General features: G+C 38.1%; 1 protein-coding gene across 2 annotated transcripts in view; it reads right to left on the reverse strand.

Moving 5' to 3' along the window:
* Positions 1-15542, reverse strand: part of COP1 (COP1 E3 ubiquitin ligase) — a 227994-nt gene that overhangs the window by 193845 nt on the left and 18607 nt on the right. Inside the window, exon 2 of one of the 2 annotated variants that reach the window (XM_029935120.1) lies at positions 7546-7605. In XM_029935120.1, coding sequence (XP_029790980.1) covers positions 7546-7589 — 44 coding nt within the window. In that variant the 5' untranslated portion in view covers positions 7590-7605. Of the gene's footprint in view, positions 1-7545; positions 7606-15542 lie in introns of those variants that run through there. The other variant, XM_029935121.1, reaches the window with a different exon arrangement.

Consider the following 15542-nt stretch of genomic DNA (forward strand, 5'->3'; position numbering starts at 1 on the left):
ATTACTATATGTTTAGAAGCATAAAGTAGATATACAATTAGAATATATTAAGATTCCATGCTCCCAACATGAAAGCATTTATCTACTTAGGAAAAACAAATGAGTTAATATTACCAGAAAATATTCCCACATGACAAGATTTAACCATTAAAAAAATCTGCAAGTTGAAAAAAACCAAATCATGAAGTGGAGTATCTGCGAAGGCATTTAAGGTGAGAGAAGGGGTTGACAGATAACCAGAAAGCCATTTTGAGTTTTACCAGATGGGTTTTGTAAAGAAATAACAGCTAGAAATCAGCAAATATGACAAGGAGAACAAGCTAAGTTGTTAACCCACTGAAAGAGTTTGTCAATATTCCTGAAATTATCCCAGAATCCAACAGAATGTCCTCCTCTCCTATCTTCAGCATCATAATCCTGTCCTGTGTCAGTAGGCTTACTACCACACTCCTAGAAGAAAAACAGCCTAGGACACAGTCAGAAGGAACTGTCCTCGGGAACAAAAGTTCAACTGACTTTTCTACCCTGCACTGACAATATCCATGTATGCTATAAAATGAAAATGCATCGATGACATAACACCACTGTATAAGCTGACATGACAACAAGATGAATCAAGTTTATCTTATAGCATATACTACCTCACTACCATCCCAGGGCAGACCTGCCCTAGTCTGAGAAACCGTAACTATCGTATTTTATAATGATCTGTGTGTGTCTGTCATCCCCTGGGTTTTTGTTCATTAAAAGCAAAATTTTGTTTTAATTCACCTCTGTACCCTCAATGTCCAGGACAATATCCTCTTAGAGTTGGAACTAAATAAATATTGAATGCATGAAAAAACTAATTCTACTTGATCATCATCAGCCCAGATACAGTATTCTGGAACCCAAATGAAGCATAAGTATCTAGACTAGTGATCAAAATAGGAAGGATAAAGGATATTTATCTGGGTCCACCTGAGAAGTTTTCAAAAGCTACTCACACTGCAAATGTTAAAAATAAGAATTCAGGGGGTGCATGGGTGGCTCAGTCAGTTAAGCATCTGACTTTGGCTCAGGTCATGATCTTATGGTTCTTGAGTTCAAGCCCCCCACATCAGGCTCTCTGCTGTCAATGCAGAGCCTGCTTCAGATCCTCTGTCCTCCTCTCTCTCTGCTCCTCCCCCACTCTCTCCCTCAAAACCAATCAGAGGGCACCTGGGTGGCTCAGTTGGTTGAGCATCCAACTCAAGATGTCCAATCGTGAGAGGGACCCTGCACTGGGCTCCAAGCTGAGTGGAGGTATTATGGTATTCTCTTTCTCTTTCTCTCTCTTTTTCTCTCTCTCTCTCTCTCTCTCTCTCCCTCTGCCCCTCTCCCCCACTAGTGCTCTCTCTGTAAATATAAATACTGGCACCTGGGTGGTTAAGTTGTGTCCAACTTCAGCTCAGGTCATGATCTCACAGTTTGTGGATTCGAGCCCTGTGACGGGCTCTGTGCTGACAGCTCAGAGCCTGGAGCCTGCTTGGGATTTTGTGTCTCCCCCACTCTCTGCCCCTCCCCTGCTCGCACTCCATCTCTCTCTCTCTCTCATTCTGTCTCTCTCTCAAAAATAAACATTTAAAAATACATAACTAAACTATAATTAATTAATTAATTCCATGCCTGAGTGTACTGACATAAATGGATGCCTATGTCCTCTATTAAATGTATATCTGATAATGAAGAATGAGTAGTTTGAAGTTTTGCCCTCTGCAACACCATGGATGGACCCAGAGGGTTTTATCCTAAGTGAAGTAAATCAATGAAAGACAAATACGACATGATTGCACTTATATGTGGAATCTAAAAAACAAAACCAATGAACAAACAAACAAACAAACAAACAGATTCCTATAAATACAAAGAACATACTGGTAGTTGCCAAAAGGGAGGGGGATGGGCAAATAGGTGAAGGGGATTAACAGGTATGAAGCTCCAGTAATAAAATGAGTAAGTGATGGAGAGGAAAAGCACAGCACAGGGAACACGGTCATAATAGAACAACAGTGCGATAATGGCCCGTAAAGACACGTACTGGGGTGAGTGCTGGGTAATTAGAGAATTACTGAACCACGATGCTGCACACATCAACCTCCTCTAACAATGTCAACTCTGCTTTAGTAATTTTTTAAAAAGGAGTATTTCTCTACAGATGTATGATTGCTGTTTCTTCTGTTAAGTATACACCTATCTATAAGATTTAAATATATTTTTCTTTTTTTCTTTTTAACTTTTGGAGCATAATTTTTTGGGGGAACTGCCTCTAATGTACAGAAAACTATGCCACTTTAACCAAAGACCTCTTCAAATGTTTTCTGAAACCCTCTATTCACCTATAACACAAACTTTCTGATCTCTCTTCATTTTTCTATATGTAACTGTAGACACTAGGATAAACAGAGTCTTTATCATAAACATCTTTTTCTGTCTCCATAAATAGGAATGAGTAAATATAGAAAAAATCAGAATAATTTTTTGAATAATTCAGATTATTCTGGGAATAATCATAAAATTCTTAAAAAAGAAGGCTATAACAACAGTAAGGACAAATCACGATCAGTGGTTACATACAATAACCAGGTAGAAAGAAAGACTAGGGATGTCTGGGTGGCTCAGCCAGTGGAGTGTCTGACTCTTGATTTTGGCTCAGGTCATGATCCCAAGATCATGGGGATTGAGCTCCATGTCAGACTCCACATTGAGTATGGAGCCTGCTTAAGATTCTCTCTCTCTTCCTCTGTCCCTCTCCCCTACTCCCACTGTCTCTCTCAAATGAGGGGCTCTTCAGTTCAGGTCATGATCTCATGGTCTGTGAGTCTGAGCTCCGCATCGGGCTCGAGCCTAGAGCCCATGTCAGATTCTGTGTCTCCCTCTCTCCCTGCCCCTGCCCCACCTGAGCAAACAATCACACATATACACACGTGCTCTCGCTCTCTCTCAAAAATAAACATTAAAGGACCGCCTGGGTGGTTCAGTTGGTTGAATGTCCAAATTTGGCTCAGGTCATGATCTTACAGTTTGTGAGTTCAAGCCCCACGTTGGGCTCTGTGCTGACAGCCTGCTTCAGATTCTGTGTCTCTTTCTCTCTCTGCCCTTCCCCTGCTCATGCTCTGTCTCTCAAAAATAAATAAACATTAAAAAAATTAATAAACATTTAAAAAATAATTTTAAAAATAGTAATAAATAAAATAAAAAGACTAACAGGAAATGATGGGATTAGTCAAAAGTCCCAAAAGACAAGCAGATATGCTGAATGATGATAACACTGAGAAATGCTATTAATTATAATTACTTTGTAATGAAACAAAACATTAAATCAGAATTTGGTGGACATGGGGTCTGAGAAGCAAGGTGCAGGGGGCAAACTGAAGGTACCGAAGAAAAGGAGCAAACCTTATCTATACATCACATAGAAGCCAGATTTTTTTTTAATTATACAAATAAGTTTGGTTAGAAAAGAGCTAACAACAGGTTGACTGTTAAGCTCAATAGTGTCTCCATCCTGTTACTAGGAAAGGGTTACCATTCATAAGTGGGACAAGGGATACACAGTTCATGTGGTCCAACCTGATTTCGTGTTAATAATCTGGATGGAGCCTGAAGTTGCAATGCTGCTTGTTTGCAGATTACCAGCCAAGGTTTCAATTGGCAAGGAGCTGACCAACAGGCTACTGTTAATGACTGAAGTTCCACTGTCTTACATGACAGAATAGGGTAAATAATTATAAGCTTTTGCTTTAAACAAAAGTACAAAATGCCTCACAGTTTTGTAAGCCTGACAATATGACCGCCAGCCTCCCAGTTTACTAGTTCCTGCCAACCTTATAGTCTCTATTCTACCAAAACCTGTTCCCTAGTAGTAATTTAAACACATTATCAGGTTACAACAGAACTTGAGTAATAACAAGGATCTAAACTCACACCTGTTTTTATTTGAAGGGCAGAACAGAGACTTAAAAAACCAATAGGGTCTTCCAATAATGAGGTAAGGACACACCATGAAGACTATAGGACTCAATGAAAAGGCCAGGCTTATTTAATTATAATGTCGATCAGTAATTTGTTACACTTTACAACATAGTGAATTATTGTACTGATTTAGAAGACTCTTCAACATCCTTTTAAAATGCCACAGCATGGGACACCTGGGTGGCTCAATCAGTTAAGCAGCTGACTTCAGCTCAGGTCATGATCTCGCGGTTCATGAGTCAAGCCCTACATCAGGCTCTGTGCTGACAGCTCAGAGCCTGGAACCTGCTTTAGATTCTGTGCCTCCCTCTCTTTCTGTCCCTCCCCTGCTCACGCTCTTTCTGTCTCTCAAAAATAAACGTTAAAAAAAATTTTTTTTAAGTAAAATAAAATGCCACAGCAGATTGGGGTGCCTGGGTGGCTCAGTTGGCTAAGCATCCGACTTCAGCTCAGGTCATGATCTCATGGTTTGTGAGCTTGAGCCTTGCATTGGGCTCTGTCTGTGCTGACAGCTCAGAGCCTGGAGCTTCTTCAGATTCTTTGTCTCCTCCTCTCTCTACCTTTCCCATGTTCATGCTCTGTCTCTCAATAATAAATAAAAATGTTTAAAAACTTATAAAATGCCACAATGAATATAAAAGAGAACGGCAGTTAGGAAAAATTAAATCCTCATCTTATTTTATTTTTTTATGACATGAGCCAAAGTCAGGTGTTTAACCAACTGAGCCACCCAGGCACCCCAATGTTAACTTATTTTTGAAAGACAGAGAGACGGAGACACAGACACAGAGAGCTATCAGGGGAGCGGCAGAGAGAGAGGAAGACAGAATCTGAAGCAGGCTCTAAGTTCTGAGATGCCAGCAGAGTCCAACGTGGGGCTCGAACTCACTGCCAAGATCATGACCTGAGCTGAAGTCTGAGGCCTAAGCAACTGAGCCACCCAGGTGCCCCTAAGTCCTCACTTTATAATTTGTATCAAACATCTACACCTTCAACACTATGAGAGAAAAAAGGATGAAGAGGTGGGAAGAGAAGGGGGAGGAAGGAGAGCAGCAGCACAAAAGATGGGTTGTGTCACTAGACAAAGGTTAAATTTTAGAGCCAGAACCGGAATCCTGGTTTACCAGCTTCAAGACCCTGGTGCTTTAGCTCTGTTATCAGTAGTTCTCAACTGAGGGCAATTTTGTCCCCTACAGGGTATTTGACAATGTCTGGAGACATTTCTGGTTGTCACACTTGTGGGGAAGGGGACTACTACTGGGTAGAGGCCAGGGATAATGCTAAACAATCAACAATACCCAGAATTATCACCCACAACAAGGAATTATCCCGTCCAATATGTCAATCCTACCAAAGGCTGAGAAAGCCTAATCTGAATCACCCAATTTTCCAGAAATGAAACTCCAAAGTCTCTAAGGAACATACATGGTTTCACATAAAATGCTACGGTGCTGGATCAATTAATGGACCAAAGAAAACACAACTGTTAAACAATCAGCCTAAAAAGACTAAGACCATACATGTATCAACCTAAAAACAAGACCCACATGATTAGAATTTCAGTAGCAATGTAGTGCTTCATGAACGGTAATAATGTCAATGCAATGATTTACTAGGAAATCAAAAGTATTTAAGGCAAGATGGCCTTTATTTAAAAACCGGCCAAAAAAATTCTGAAAGAATACACCATCACTCCTTCCTGGTGACAACCTATGAGGAGGTATACAAATAAGGCTAGAAAAACAGTGACTTTATATTTCGTGTTACATCTTTCTGGACAATAAAAGTTGTTCTTTAACCATAAGTACAGGTTGCCTATTTAAGTAACTTGTATTTAAATAAAAACCCACACAAGCCAAGAAAGCTATTTTTATTCTAAACTTTTTAAATGACTGGCAAATTGGATTCACCTACCAGTGATGCATCATGTTCCAAACCAACCTAAAGTACTTACAAACTGACACGCAGTACTTGACTAATGAGTATCAATCTACTAGTTACTGTATTCAATTTGAGAATAAAATGAGGAGTCTAACTTCAACATGAATTAGAATGTAGGGATTATTAGGAAATAACAGAAATACTAAGCCAAAATATTATATCAACAGTGTAAATTTACGGAGATGATTGACTAGAAATAGAATATACCACCTCCAATTTAAAAAAAAAAACACATAAAAAGGGCACCTGGGTGGCTTAGTCGGTTAAGCACCCAACTTCAGCTCAGGTCATGATCTCATGGTTCAGGAGTTCAAGCCCAGCATCGGGCTGTGTGGTAACAGCTCAAAGCCTGGAGACTGTTTTGGATTCTCTGTCTCCCTGTATCTCTGCCCCTCCCTGCCTCTCAAAAATAAACATTTTTTTAAAAAATTTTTATACAAAAAAATATGTAAAAGGAATTAAACATACACAGACCACATACCCATTATGACAGGTACTGTTAAAAAAAAAAAATTACAAGAGTTGGCTAGAATGTAGAAAAGCTGAACTCCTGTGTACTGCCTGGGGAAATGTAAAATGGTACAGCAGCTATGAAGGTTCCTCAAAAAATTAAACATAGAACTACTCGATGATACAACAATTCTGCTTCTGGGTATATACCCAAAAAAACTGAAACCAGGATCTCAAGGATATTTATATACCAACGTTCAAAGCACCATTCTCAACAAGAGTTAGGAAGTAAAGGCAAGCCAAGTGTTCATTAACAGACATGAACAAACAAATAAAATATAATATATACACACAATGGAATACTATTCAGCCTTAAAAAGGGAGGAAACTGACATATGCTACATGATGCTAGGTGAAATAAGCCAGTCACAGAAATGCAAACACTATTTGATATCACTTATATGAAGTATCTAGAATAATCAAATTCACAGAAACAAAGTAAAATGGTGACTGACAGGCTGGGGGAAGGGGTGAAACCCTTCAAGTAAGGGTATAGTTTCAGTTTTGCAACATAAAAATTAAGTTCTGGAGATTAACTGCACATCAATGTGAACAAACAACATTACTCAACTTAAAAATGGATGAGATGGTAAAATTTATGTTTTTGTGTATTTTACCCCAACTAAAAACTTTTTCAATATATGGATGAATGTGACATATATAAGACTAAGCAACTAAAGATAATATTGAGCAAAATGTTAAAGAAGAAAACACAGATCTTTTTAATCCCCTAGACCTTTTTCCAATGGCTTTCTAAACTCCTTTCCTAGGCCTCACACCTATCCCCACAAGTGAGTTAAAGGTGCTTCGTGCTTTAACCTAATTATCCAACAACCCCAATTTTCTAGAACAGTAATCAAAGCTCTATAACAATCAACCCAAAAGTTTTAAAATCGATCTTTAAGAAGCAATGGTAAAGCATTTCTCAGGAATTATGCACCCACCATACGCTTACTGACTTGAGTTGCTGAACCTGTAAAAATATATCAATCAAAGAAATTACAAAGTAACCAAAATTATTTTTAAAACGTAACTTCTTGCTAGCTAAATTTACACACAAGTTAAAAATCAAGACAATTTTGCTAAATAAAATCATCTTACCAAAAGCTGTGGCCACATTTCGTCATGTATGCTTCCTCAATCATATCAAAGCAGATAGGGCTAAAAAGAAAATAGAAAAGTAATTGATACATTTTTTTCCAAGAGAGTGATTACAAATTGGGAAGGCTGGTAACAATACCAACAAAATCATATTCAATAAACATATAGTTAAGCCGTAAAACATTCTACCAATGAAACAGAATTTCTGTTGATCTGAAGGTACTTTAGGGGATTGGTGGTAAAATGATGATTTGTTCAAGATAGCTCTAAGTCATCAAGCTCCAAGATCAATTAAATGAGTAAATTAAAATGGCCCTGATACTTTAACTCACCCATAATTTTTAATAATGCAATGCAAGTCATGAGAGTTCTTAGAGTTCTACCACCTTTAACAACCATCTCTATTTTCAAAAGCACCTAATTCAAATGCTGTTTTATTTCCTATTTAAAAAAGAAAACAACCTAATTCTCTGAGTGACAAATTTACAATTCCATCATCAATAACTGTTCTAGATAAGGAAGATGGTAATTATAGCTAATACTGAAAAGAATATAAATGGCATCCATTAAAAATATTAGCTCAGTTAATCTTTTCAACAACAAAGTGTTGGTAGGTGCATATTACCAGACCTATTTAATGAGGAAACTGAGGCACAAAGATATCAAAGTCAAACAGTTAAGAAGTAATGACCAATTTTCAAACTTAGGTCCATGCTCTTAACCACCATTCTATACTAATTCCAGATACTACAAGTTAAATACCAAGTCATACCAACATAACAACATAGCTCTGGCCAACAAAAGATAGTTATCAATCTCAGAGAGGACACTATCTACTAGGAAAATGCGAAGTCTTGTAAAAAGTGATCTCCCTTTATCCTTGCCTCTTTTTCCTTCCAAAACCTCTGATGAAGTCTCCAGAGATACAATAGCCATCTTCTGACCAAGAAGACAAAAATGGTAAGCTAGGAAAATAGGACACTATTTCCTTGATGACACCCTTGAGCAACTTCATCAACTATGGACTGTCTACCTCTGGACTTCTCATTACATAAGTAAAGTAAATTCGCACTTGTTTAAGGCAGTATTTATCATGTTTTCTGTTACTGGCATACAAATCCAATCCCTACTGATGATACCTGACACTTAAACTACAAAATGAGAATTCATCCACTTCTTCAAGAAAAATTTCCTGGGCATAACTACTATCTTAGAATGTGAAATCCTAAGAAAAAAAACTTATAAAATCAGAATGTTGCACATGCTCAGAGTTTCACCACATACACTGTGTTGGCTTAGACGGCATTGGTTTTGCCAGCTTCTCTGAGGACTGAGAAAAAAGAGCTCTCCTAAATGCGGGGATTTGGTGATTTCTCCTTTGTAACAAAGTCCATCTTGCTCCTGTTTGATGGGAGTTAAGAAAGCAGGACTGGGGGCGCCTGGGTGGCTCAGTCTGTTAAGTGTCCAGCTTCGGCTCAGGTCATGATCTCATGGTTCATGGGTTCGAGCCCCGCGTCGGGCTCTGTGCTGACAGCTAGGTCAGAGCCTAGAGCCTGCTTCCAGTTCTGTGTCTCCCTCTCTCTCTGACCCTCCCCTGCTCGCACTGTCTGTGTCTCTCAAAAATAAATGAAAAACATTTTTAAAAAAATTTTTTTAAAGGAAAGAAAAAGAAAGCATGGCTGGAGGGGCCCTCCTAAGAGCATGAGGATGAGCTGTGTAGGCTATTCTGTGACCCCAGTTTGTGGCTGAAGGGTTCTGAAGAGCAGATGTGGGAAGGAGAGATTTTACTTCACTGGTACAGTTGGTCACTAGCTGCTGAGGCAGATGACTTAAGGCTCAAAACCCACAGTGGAAGGAACATTTATGCCCTCTTCTTTTTAAAGACTTTTGGGGAGGGCAGTTTTTGGTTTACAACAAAATTGAAAGGAAGGTACAAAGATTTCCCATGTATTCTCTGACCCAAACACATGCATAGCCTTTGCCATTATCAACATCACTCACCAGAATGGTACATTTCCCCACTCCCCTTCCCCAGGAACGAATTTAAACTGACACATTAAAAATCAACAAAGTCCACAGTTTACCTTATGGTTCACTCTTCATGTTGTACATTCTATGAGTCTGAACACAAGTATAATGACATATATTCACCATTATACAGATTATTTCTCACTCTCATAAAAATTCTCTGCTCTATCTATTCATGTCTCTCTCCTCACCCACAACCACTGATCTTTTTCCTGTCTCCATAGTTTTGTCTGTTCCACAATCTCATATGGTTGGGATCATACAGTGTGCAGCCCTTTCAGATTGGCTTCTTCCACTCTGTAATATAGCTTTTAAGATTTCTCCATGTCTTTTCAAGGTTTGATAGCTCATTTCTTTTTAACGCTGAATAATATTCCACTGTCTGGACATACCACAGTTTATTTATCCATTCACCTACTGAAGGACATCTTGGTTTCATTCAAGATTTGGCCATTATAAATAAAGCTGTTATAATCATCCAAGTGCAGGTTTCTGTGTATATATAAGCTTTCAACTCCTTTGAGTAAATATCAATGGGGCCTAGTTAAATTATATGGGAAGAATGTTTTGTTTTATAAGAAATCACCAAACTGTCTTCCTAAGTGGCTGTACCATTTTTTTTCATTCCTACCAGCAAAGAATAAGAGTTCCTGTTGCTCCATATCCTCCTAGGGTTTGGTGTTGTCAGTCCTCTAAATTTTAGCTATGCTAACAATTATCACCTGTTAGTGATACCTTGTAGTTTAGATTTGCGTTTCTCTGATGATATATGGTGTAGAGCATCTTTTCATATGCTTATCTGCCACCTGTGTATCTTTTCTGGTGAGGTGTCAGCTGAGGTCTTTGGCCCATATTTTAAATCTTATCATTGAGTTTTAAGAGTTTTTTGTATATTTTAGATGAAACTTATGAAATATGTCTTTTACAAATATATTCTCCCAATCTGTGGCTAATATATCCATTCTCTTAACAGTGTGTCTCACAGAGCAAATTTTTTTTCAATGTTATTTACTTATTTTGAGAGAGAACACACACAAGTGGGGAAGGGGCAGAAAGACAGGGAGACAGAAAATCCCAGGCAGGCTCTATGTGCTGTCAGCATAGAACCTGACACAGGGCTCAATCCCAAGAACCATGAAATCATAACTTGAGCTGAATACAAGAGTCCCACACCGCATACCAACCTTTTAAATATCTCTTCTAATAAATCATGTTTAAAATTTGAGGGGAAATGGGGTGCCTGGGTAGCTCTGTTGGTTAAGCATCTAACTCTTGATTTCAGCTCAAATCATGATCTCAGGATTCATGAGCTTGAGCCCTGCATCATCAGGTACTCGCTGACAGCATGGAGCCTACTTGGGGTTTCTCTCTCTCTCTCTCTCTCTCTCTCTCTCTCTGGCCCTCCCCACTTGTGCATGTGCTCCCTCTAAAAATAATAAATAAATAACAACAACAAAAAGATATGGGGGGAAAGATCTCTGTTCCCAAATATGCTTATAAGTTTAAGTAATAATACTATCATATCTCTGTGTTATGCTGCATTTACTGAGGCTCAGAAGCAAGATGTAAAATGTCTTAAGAGACTGAACTCTTATTTCAGACTTCTACCTGTGCCACCAATGAACATTTTAAGGTTGACCCCAGCACTTAGAAAAATTAACTGTATATACCTATCAATACGTTCTCAGAAATTCCAAAATTTTTTAAACATTCATTCAACAAATTATGTATTAGTTATGGACTACATACTAGATGCTGTTCCGAATACCAAGGACAAAGAAGTAAATAAACAAAAATCCCTTCATGGTTCTATAATCTAGTGAAAAAGACAGACAATAAGCAAGATAAAAAAGGAAGGCTTTATATGATAAGGTCAGAAAAGAGACAAATGATAAGGAAAAAATTAAGCAAGGGAGGAGGCTAGCAAGTGTTAGATTGGGTTAGACAGAATAATAAGAGAAGCTTCAATGAGAAGCTGACATTTGAGTAACTATTTCAAAGTAGGAGGGAAATAATCTATGCAGAAATCTGGAAAAACAGCAACCAAAACATAAGAGTAAGTACAAATGCCCTGAGGCAGGGCAGCAATACACCTGATACGTTCAGACTAGCAAGGTGGTCAGTGTAGAGTAGAATAACCAAGTAGGAAAATAGTAAAGATCAGGCTGGAGAGATAATAAGAGACCATATTAAAAAAACAAAAAACACCTCTCTTAAAACATGTTAAAGACTCTGGCTTTTACAGTGAATAAAACAAGAATTTACTGGAGGATTTAGAACAGAAGAGTGGCCCAATTTGACAAAGTGATAAACCAGACCACGCTACCTTATACACTAAAAGATGATGAAAGGGAAGCAATTATAAAAATAAAAGCTCTTATAATAATTTAGCTGAGAAATGGTGCTGAGTTAAATGACGGTAGTAGCAATGGGGTTGATGAGAAGTGATCAGATTCTGGTATAATGTAAAGGTAGATCTTTGGTTTGCTATGGATTAGGTGTTAGGCATGAGAAAAATGAATCATCGATTTTAACCTGTAAACTGGAAGAAATGACAAAAAATTTATTTCACAGAGAACTCTAGCACTCATTAGTTTATTTAAAAGAGAGAGAAAGGACTAAATACATGTCATATCATGTGTTCCTCTAATATTAAAAGGTGCACGCAGTACCTAAAAATTACCATCAGATCAGTTTAAAGAGAAGCTAGCTGTTTTAAAAATGTTTATTTATTTATTTTTGAGTTAAAGAGAGTAAGCGGGGGAACAGCTGGCTCTGCGCTGACAGCAGAGAGCCCAATGCAGGGACAGAACTCACCGAACTGTGAGATCATGACCTGAGCCAAATTCAGATGCTCAATGACTAACCTACCAGGTACCCTGACCCAAGCTAACTTTTTATCCCAGTTAAAGATCAAGACCTCCAGAAGAAAGGGGGGAAAAAAAAGGAATTCAACTGAAATCAATCCTAACTATACCACCTACATCCTTCTGACTTTGAGCTAAGTGTTAAATCTAATCCTGTCTTCTCATTTGTATCACTGGAATTATAGTTACATCATACAATTGCTATACTGATTAACAAAATAGCTATGAAGTACTCAGTACAATTCCCAGTATACAACATTCAATAAATAGCAGAATATACTAAAAGAGATGATGGAAAAGTCTGTATCAGTGATAGAAACTTGAGAAAAGTGGTATCCACCCAAACTAAAAACTTCAAGGAATTACTACTAGAAATAGGTATAACAAAGGAAGATGAGGACTGACCAACCATTCGCCTTCCCAAGAAAGGGATGCAATATCACAGGAAATATAGAAAATAGAGAAGATTTTAACAAAACACCACTAACTCTTCCCAATTTTGAGGGGCAAGAACATATCCAAAGTAGGTTCTGGGCCAAACCACAAACAATCCATTTAGAAACCCTTCCACTCTGCCAATCAAGAGTGATCAAGGAGGATGAGCTCGAAGCCCTAAAACCAAGTACGGACACAACATGTACATGAATTGGCAGCCAGGCCAGACATTATAGATACCTGAAATTTTACACAACTTCAAAAACTTTACACAGATGCCCCAGAAATGTTTATAGATCCCCTAACTCTTTATGGACTCCTGACACAGTGGCATCACAAAACAAAAGGGACAAATGGCTTAAAGACCTACTGGGACTATTCATGCCTCCCATACCACATAACACAAAGAACTCTTATAAATCAAGACAGAAAATCCAACAGGAAGGGTGCCTGGCATGCTCAGTCAGTTGATCTTGTGACTCTCCATCTCTTGTGAGTTTGAGCCCCATGTTGGGTGTGGAGATTACCTAAAAATAAAACCTGTAGGGGCACCTGGGCGGCTCAGTCAGTTAAGCATCCGACTCTTGGTTTCAGCGCAGTTCATGATCTCACGGTTTCAAGAGTTTGAACCTGTGTTGGGCTCTGCGCTGGCAGCTCTCTCCCCATCTCTCTACCCCTCCCCCACTTATACTGTCTCTGTCTCTCTCAAAATAATTAAAATAAATAAGCTTTAAAAAAACTTTAAAAAATAAAATAATAAAATCTTTAGGGGCACCTGGGTAATAGCTCAGTCTGTTGACGGTTTGGCTCTTGATTTCGGCTCTGGTCATGGTATCAGGGCCATGGGATAAAGCCCGGGCATTAGGCTCCATGCTGAGAGCAGAGCCTGCTTAATTAAGATTCTCTCTCTCCCTCTGTCTCTCTCCCCAACTCACAAGCTCTCTCTCTCAAATAGATAAATAAATAATAGACAAACAAAATCTTAAAAGAAAAAATGGGAAAAAAGGTAAATTCCTAATTCACAAGAGAAAATACGCTGTGTTTCAAGTATATGAAAAACTGTTCCAACTCAGTAGTAATCAAAAAATTAAAAAAATTTTTTTTAAAAAAGAAAGAAAGAAAAGAAAAAAAAGCAGGGACCGTCTGGGCTTAGTCAATTAAGCATCTGACTTTGGCGCATGTCATACCTTGCAGTTCATGGGTTCAGGCCATGTGTCCGGCTCCGTGCTAACAGCTTGGAGCCTGAAGCCTGTTCACATTCTGTGTCCCCCTCACTTTCTGCCCCTCCCCTGCTCATGCTCTGTCTCTGTTTCTTTCTTTCTCTCTCTCTCTCTCTCTCTCTCTCTCTCTCAAAAATATTAAAAAACAAATTTTTTAAAGGGGTACCTGGATGGCTCAGTCAGTTAAGCAGAGTCTGACTCTAGAGTTCAGCTCAGGTCATGATCTCATGGTTCTTGAGTTCAAGCCCTGCATCAGGCTCTACACTGACATCCTCTCTCTCTGTCCCTCACCTGATCTCTCTCTCACTCAAAATAAATAAACTAAAAATATGCATACATACATACACACGCGTGCACGCACACACACACACACACATATATAAAACACAACAAAATAATTCATCACCATTAGGTATCAGAACATTGGAATACCACAGATGTTAGGTAAGATATGAAAAACAAGAATCTTCATGCAGAGATATTCTAGCAAGCAACCTACACTGAGTATTCATATATTCATATATTTATGACCCAGTAATCCCACTCCTGAGATTACATGTAAATAGCTAAAGATATACACATCTACACACACTTGATTATATGTATGTAATATGTGTATTTAAATGAATATACACACATGTACGTAGGTACTTCTATATACATACGTAGCTGTGCATATGTGTGCGCACATGCTTGTGTAGAGCCATGCAGTATACTTGCAACAAGCCACATACTCAGGACAACAGGGAATTAGAAGGAGCTCATAATTACTAGAATGAAGAAGCAAAATGTGCTTAAATATACACTATAAAATTTCTTGCAATAGTCAGAAGGAATGAACCACAGGTACATGGAGACATGACTAGATGCTTTGTCAAGTGAAAACAGAAATGAAAAGGAGATCTGTGGCATAATGCTATTTATATAAATGTAAAACATCCAAAAAATATAATTCACAGGGATACATGTATTCAGACATATATAAATCACCAAGAATTCAGGAGAATAAAAAATGAAATGGGAAAAGGAATAAAATCTCTTATTAAATAGGAACCAAAAATGTCATCAACAGCAATGTGTAACATTACACCACTAAAAAAGAAACAACTCTGCTAATGAATAGTAATTTTATTTACATTTCTCTAAAATACTCTTTTAGATTAACCAAGTTTTATCATATATCACTGTTGTGGAAAACAAATACATACATGCATAAAATTAGAATTTTCAGACAAAATTCTCATTCTTCAGAGTCTAACTTTCCTGAATCACTTTTGACTAAGTAAGTTACTGATATCCAGATTTTCCACACAATATTCTCCATGACTTTGGTGAGGTAACGTTGATGAAGAGAGTCCTATTGGTACTGGGATCTTAAGCCAGGTTTACACTTAGCCAGCTAACCTACATCTGACTCCAGTTTTAGGAATGTTGCTAAACATGTCTA

This window comes from Suricata suricatta, chromosome 3, assembly GCF_006229205.1.
Source record: "Suricata suricatta isolate VVHF042 chromosome 3, meerkat_22Aug2017_6uvM2_HiC, whole genome shotgun sequence".
NCBI classification, from domain to species: domain Eukaryota; kingdom Metazoa; phylum Chordata; class Mammalia; order Carnivora; family Herpestidae; genus Suricata; species Suricata suricatta.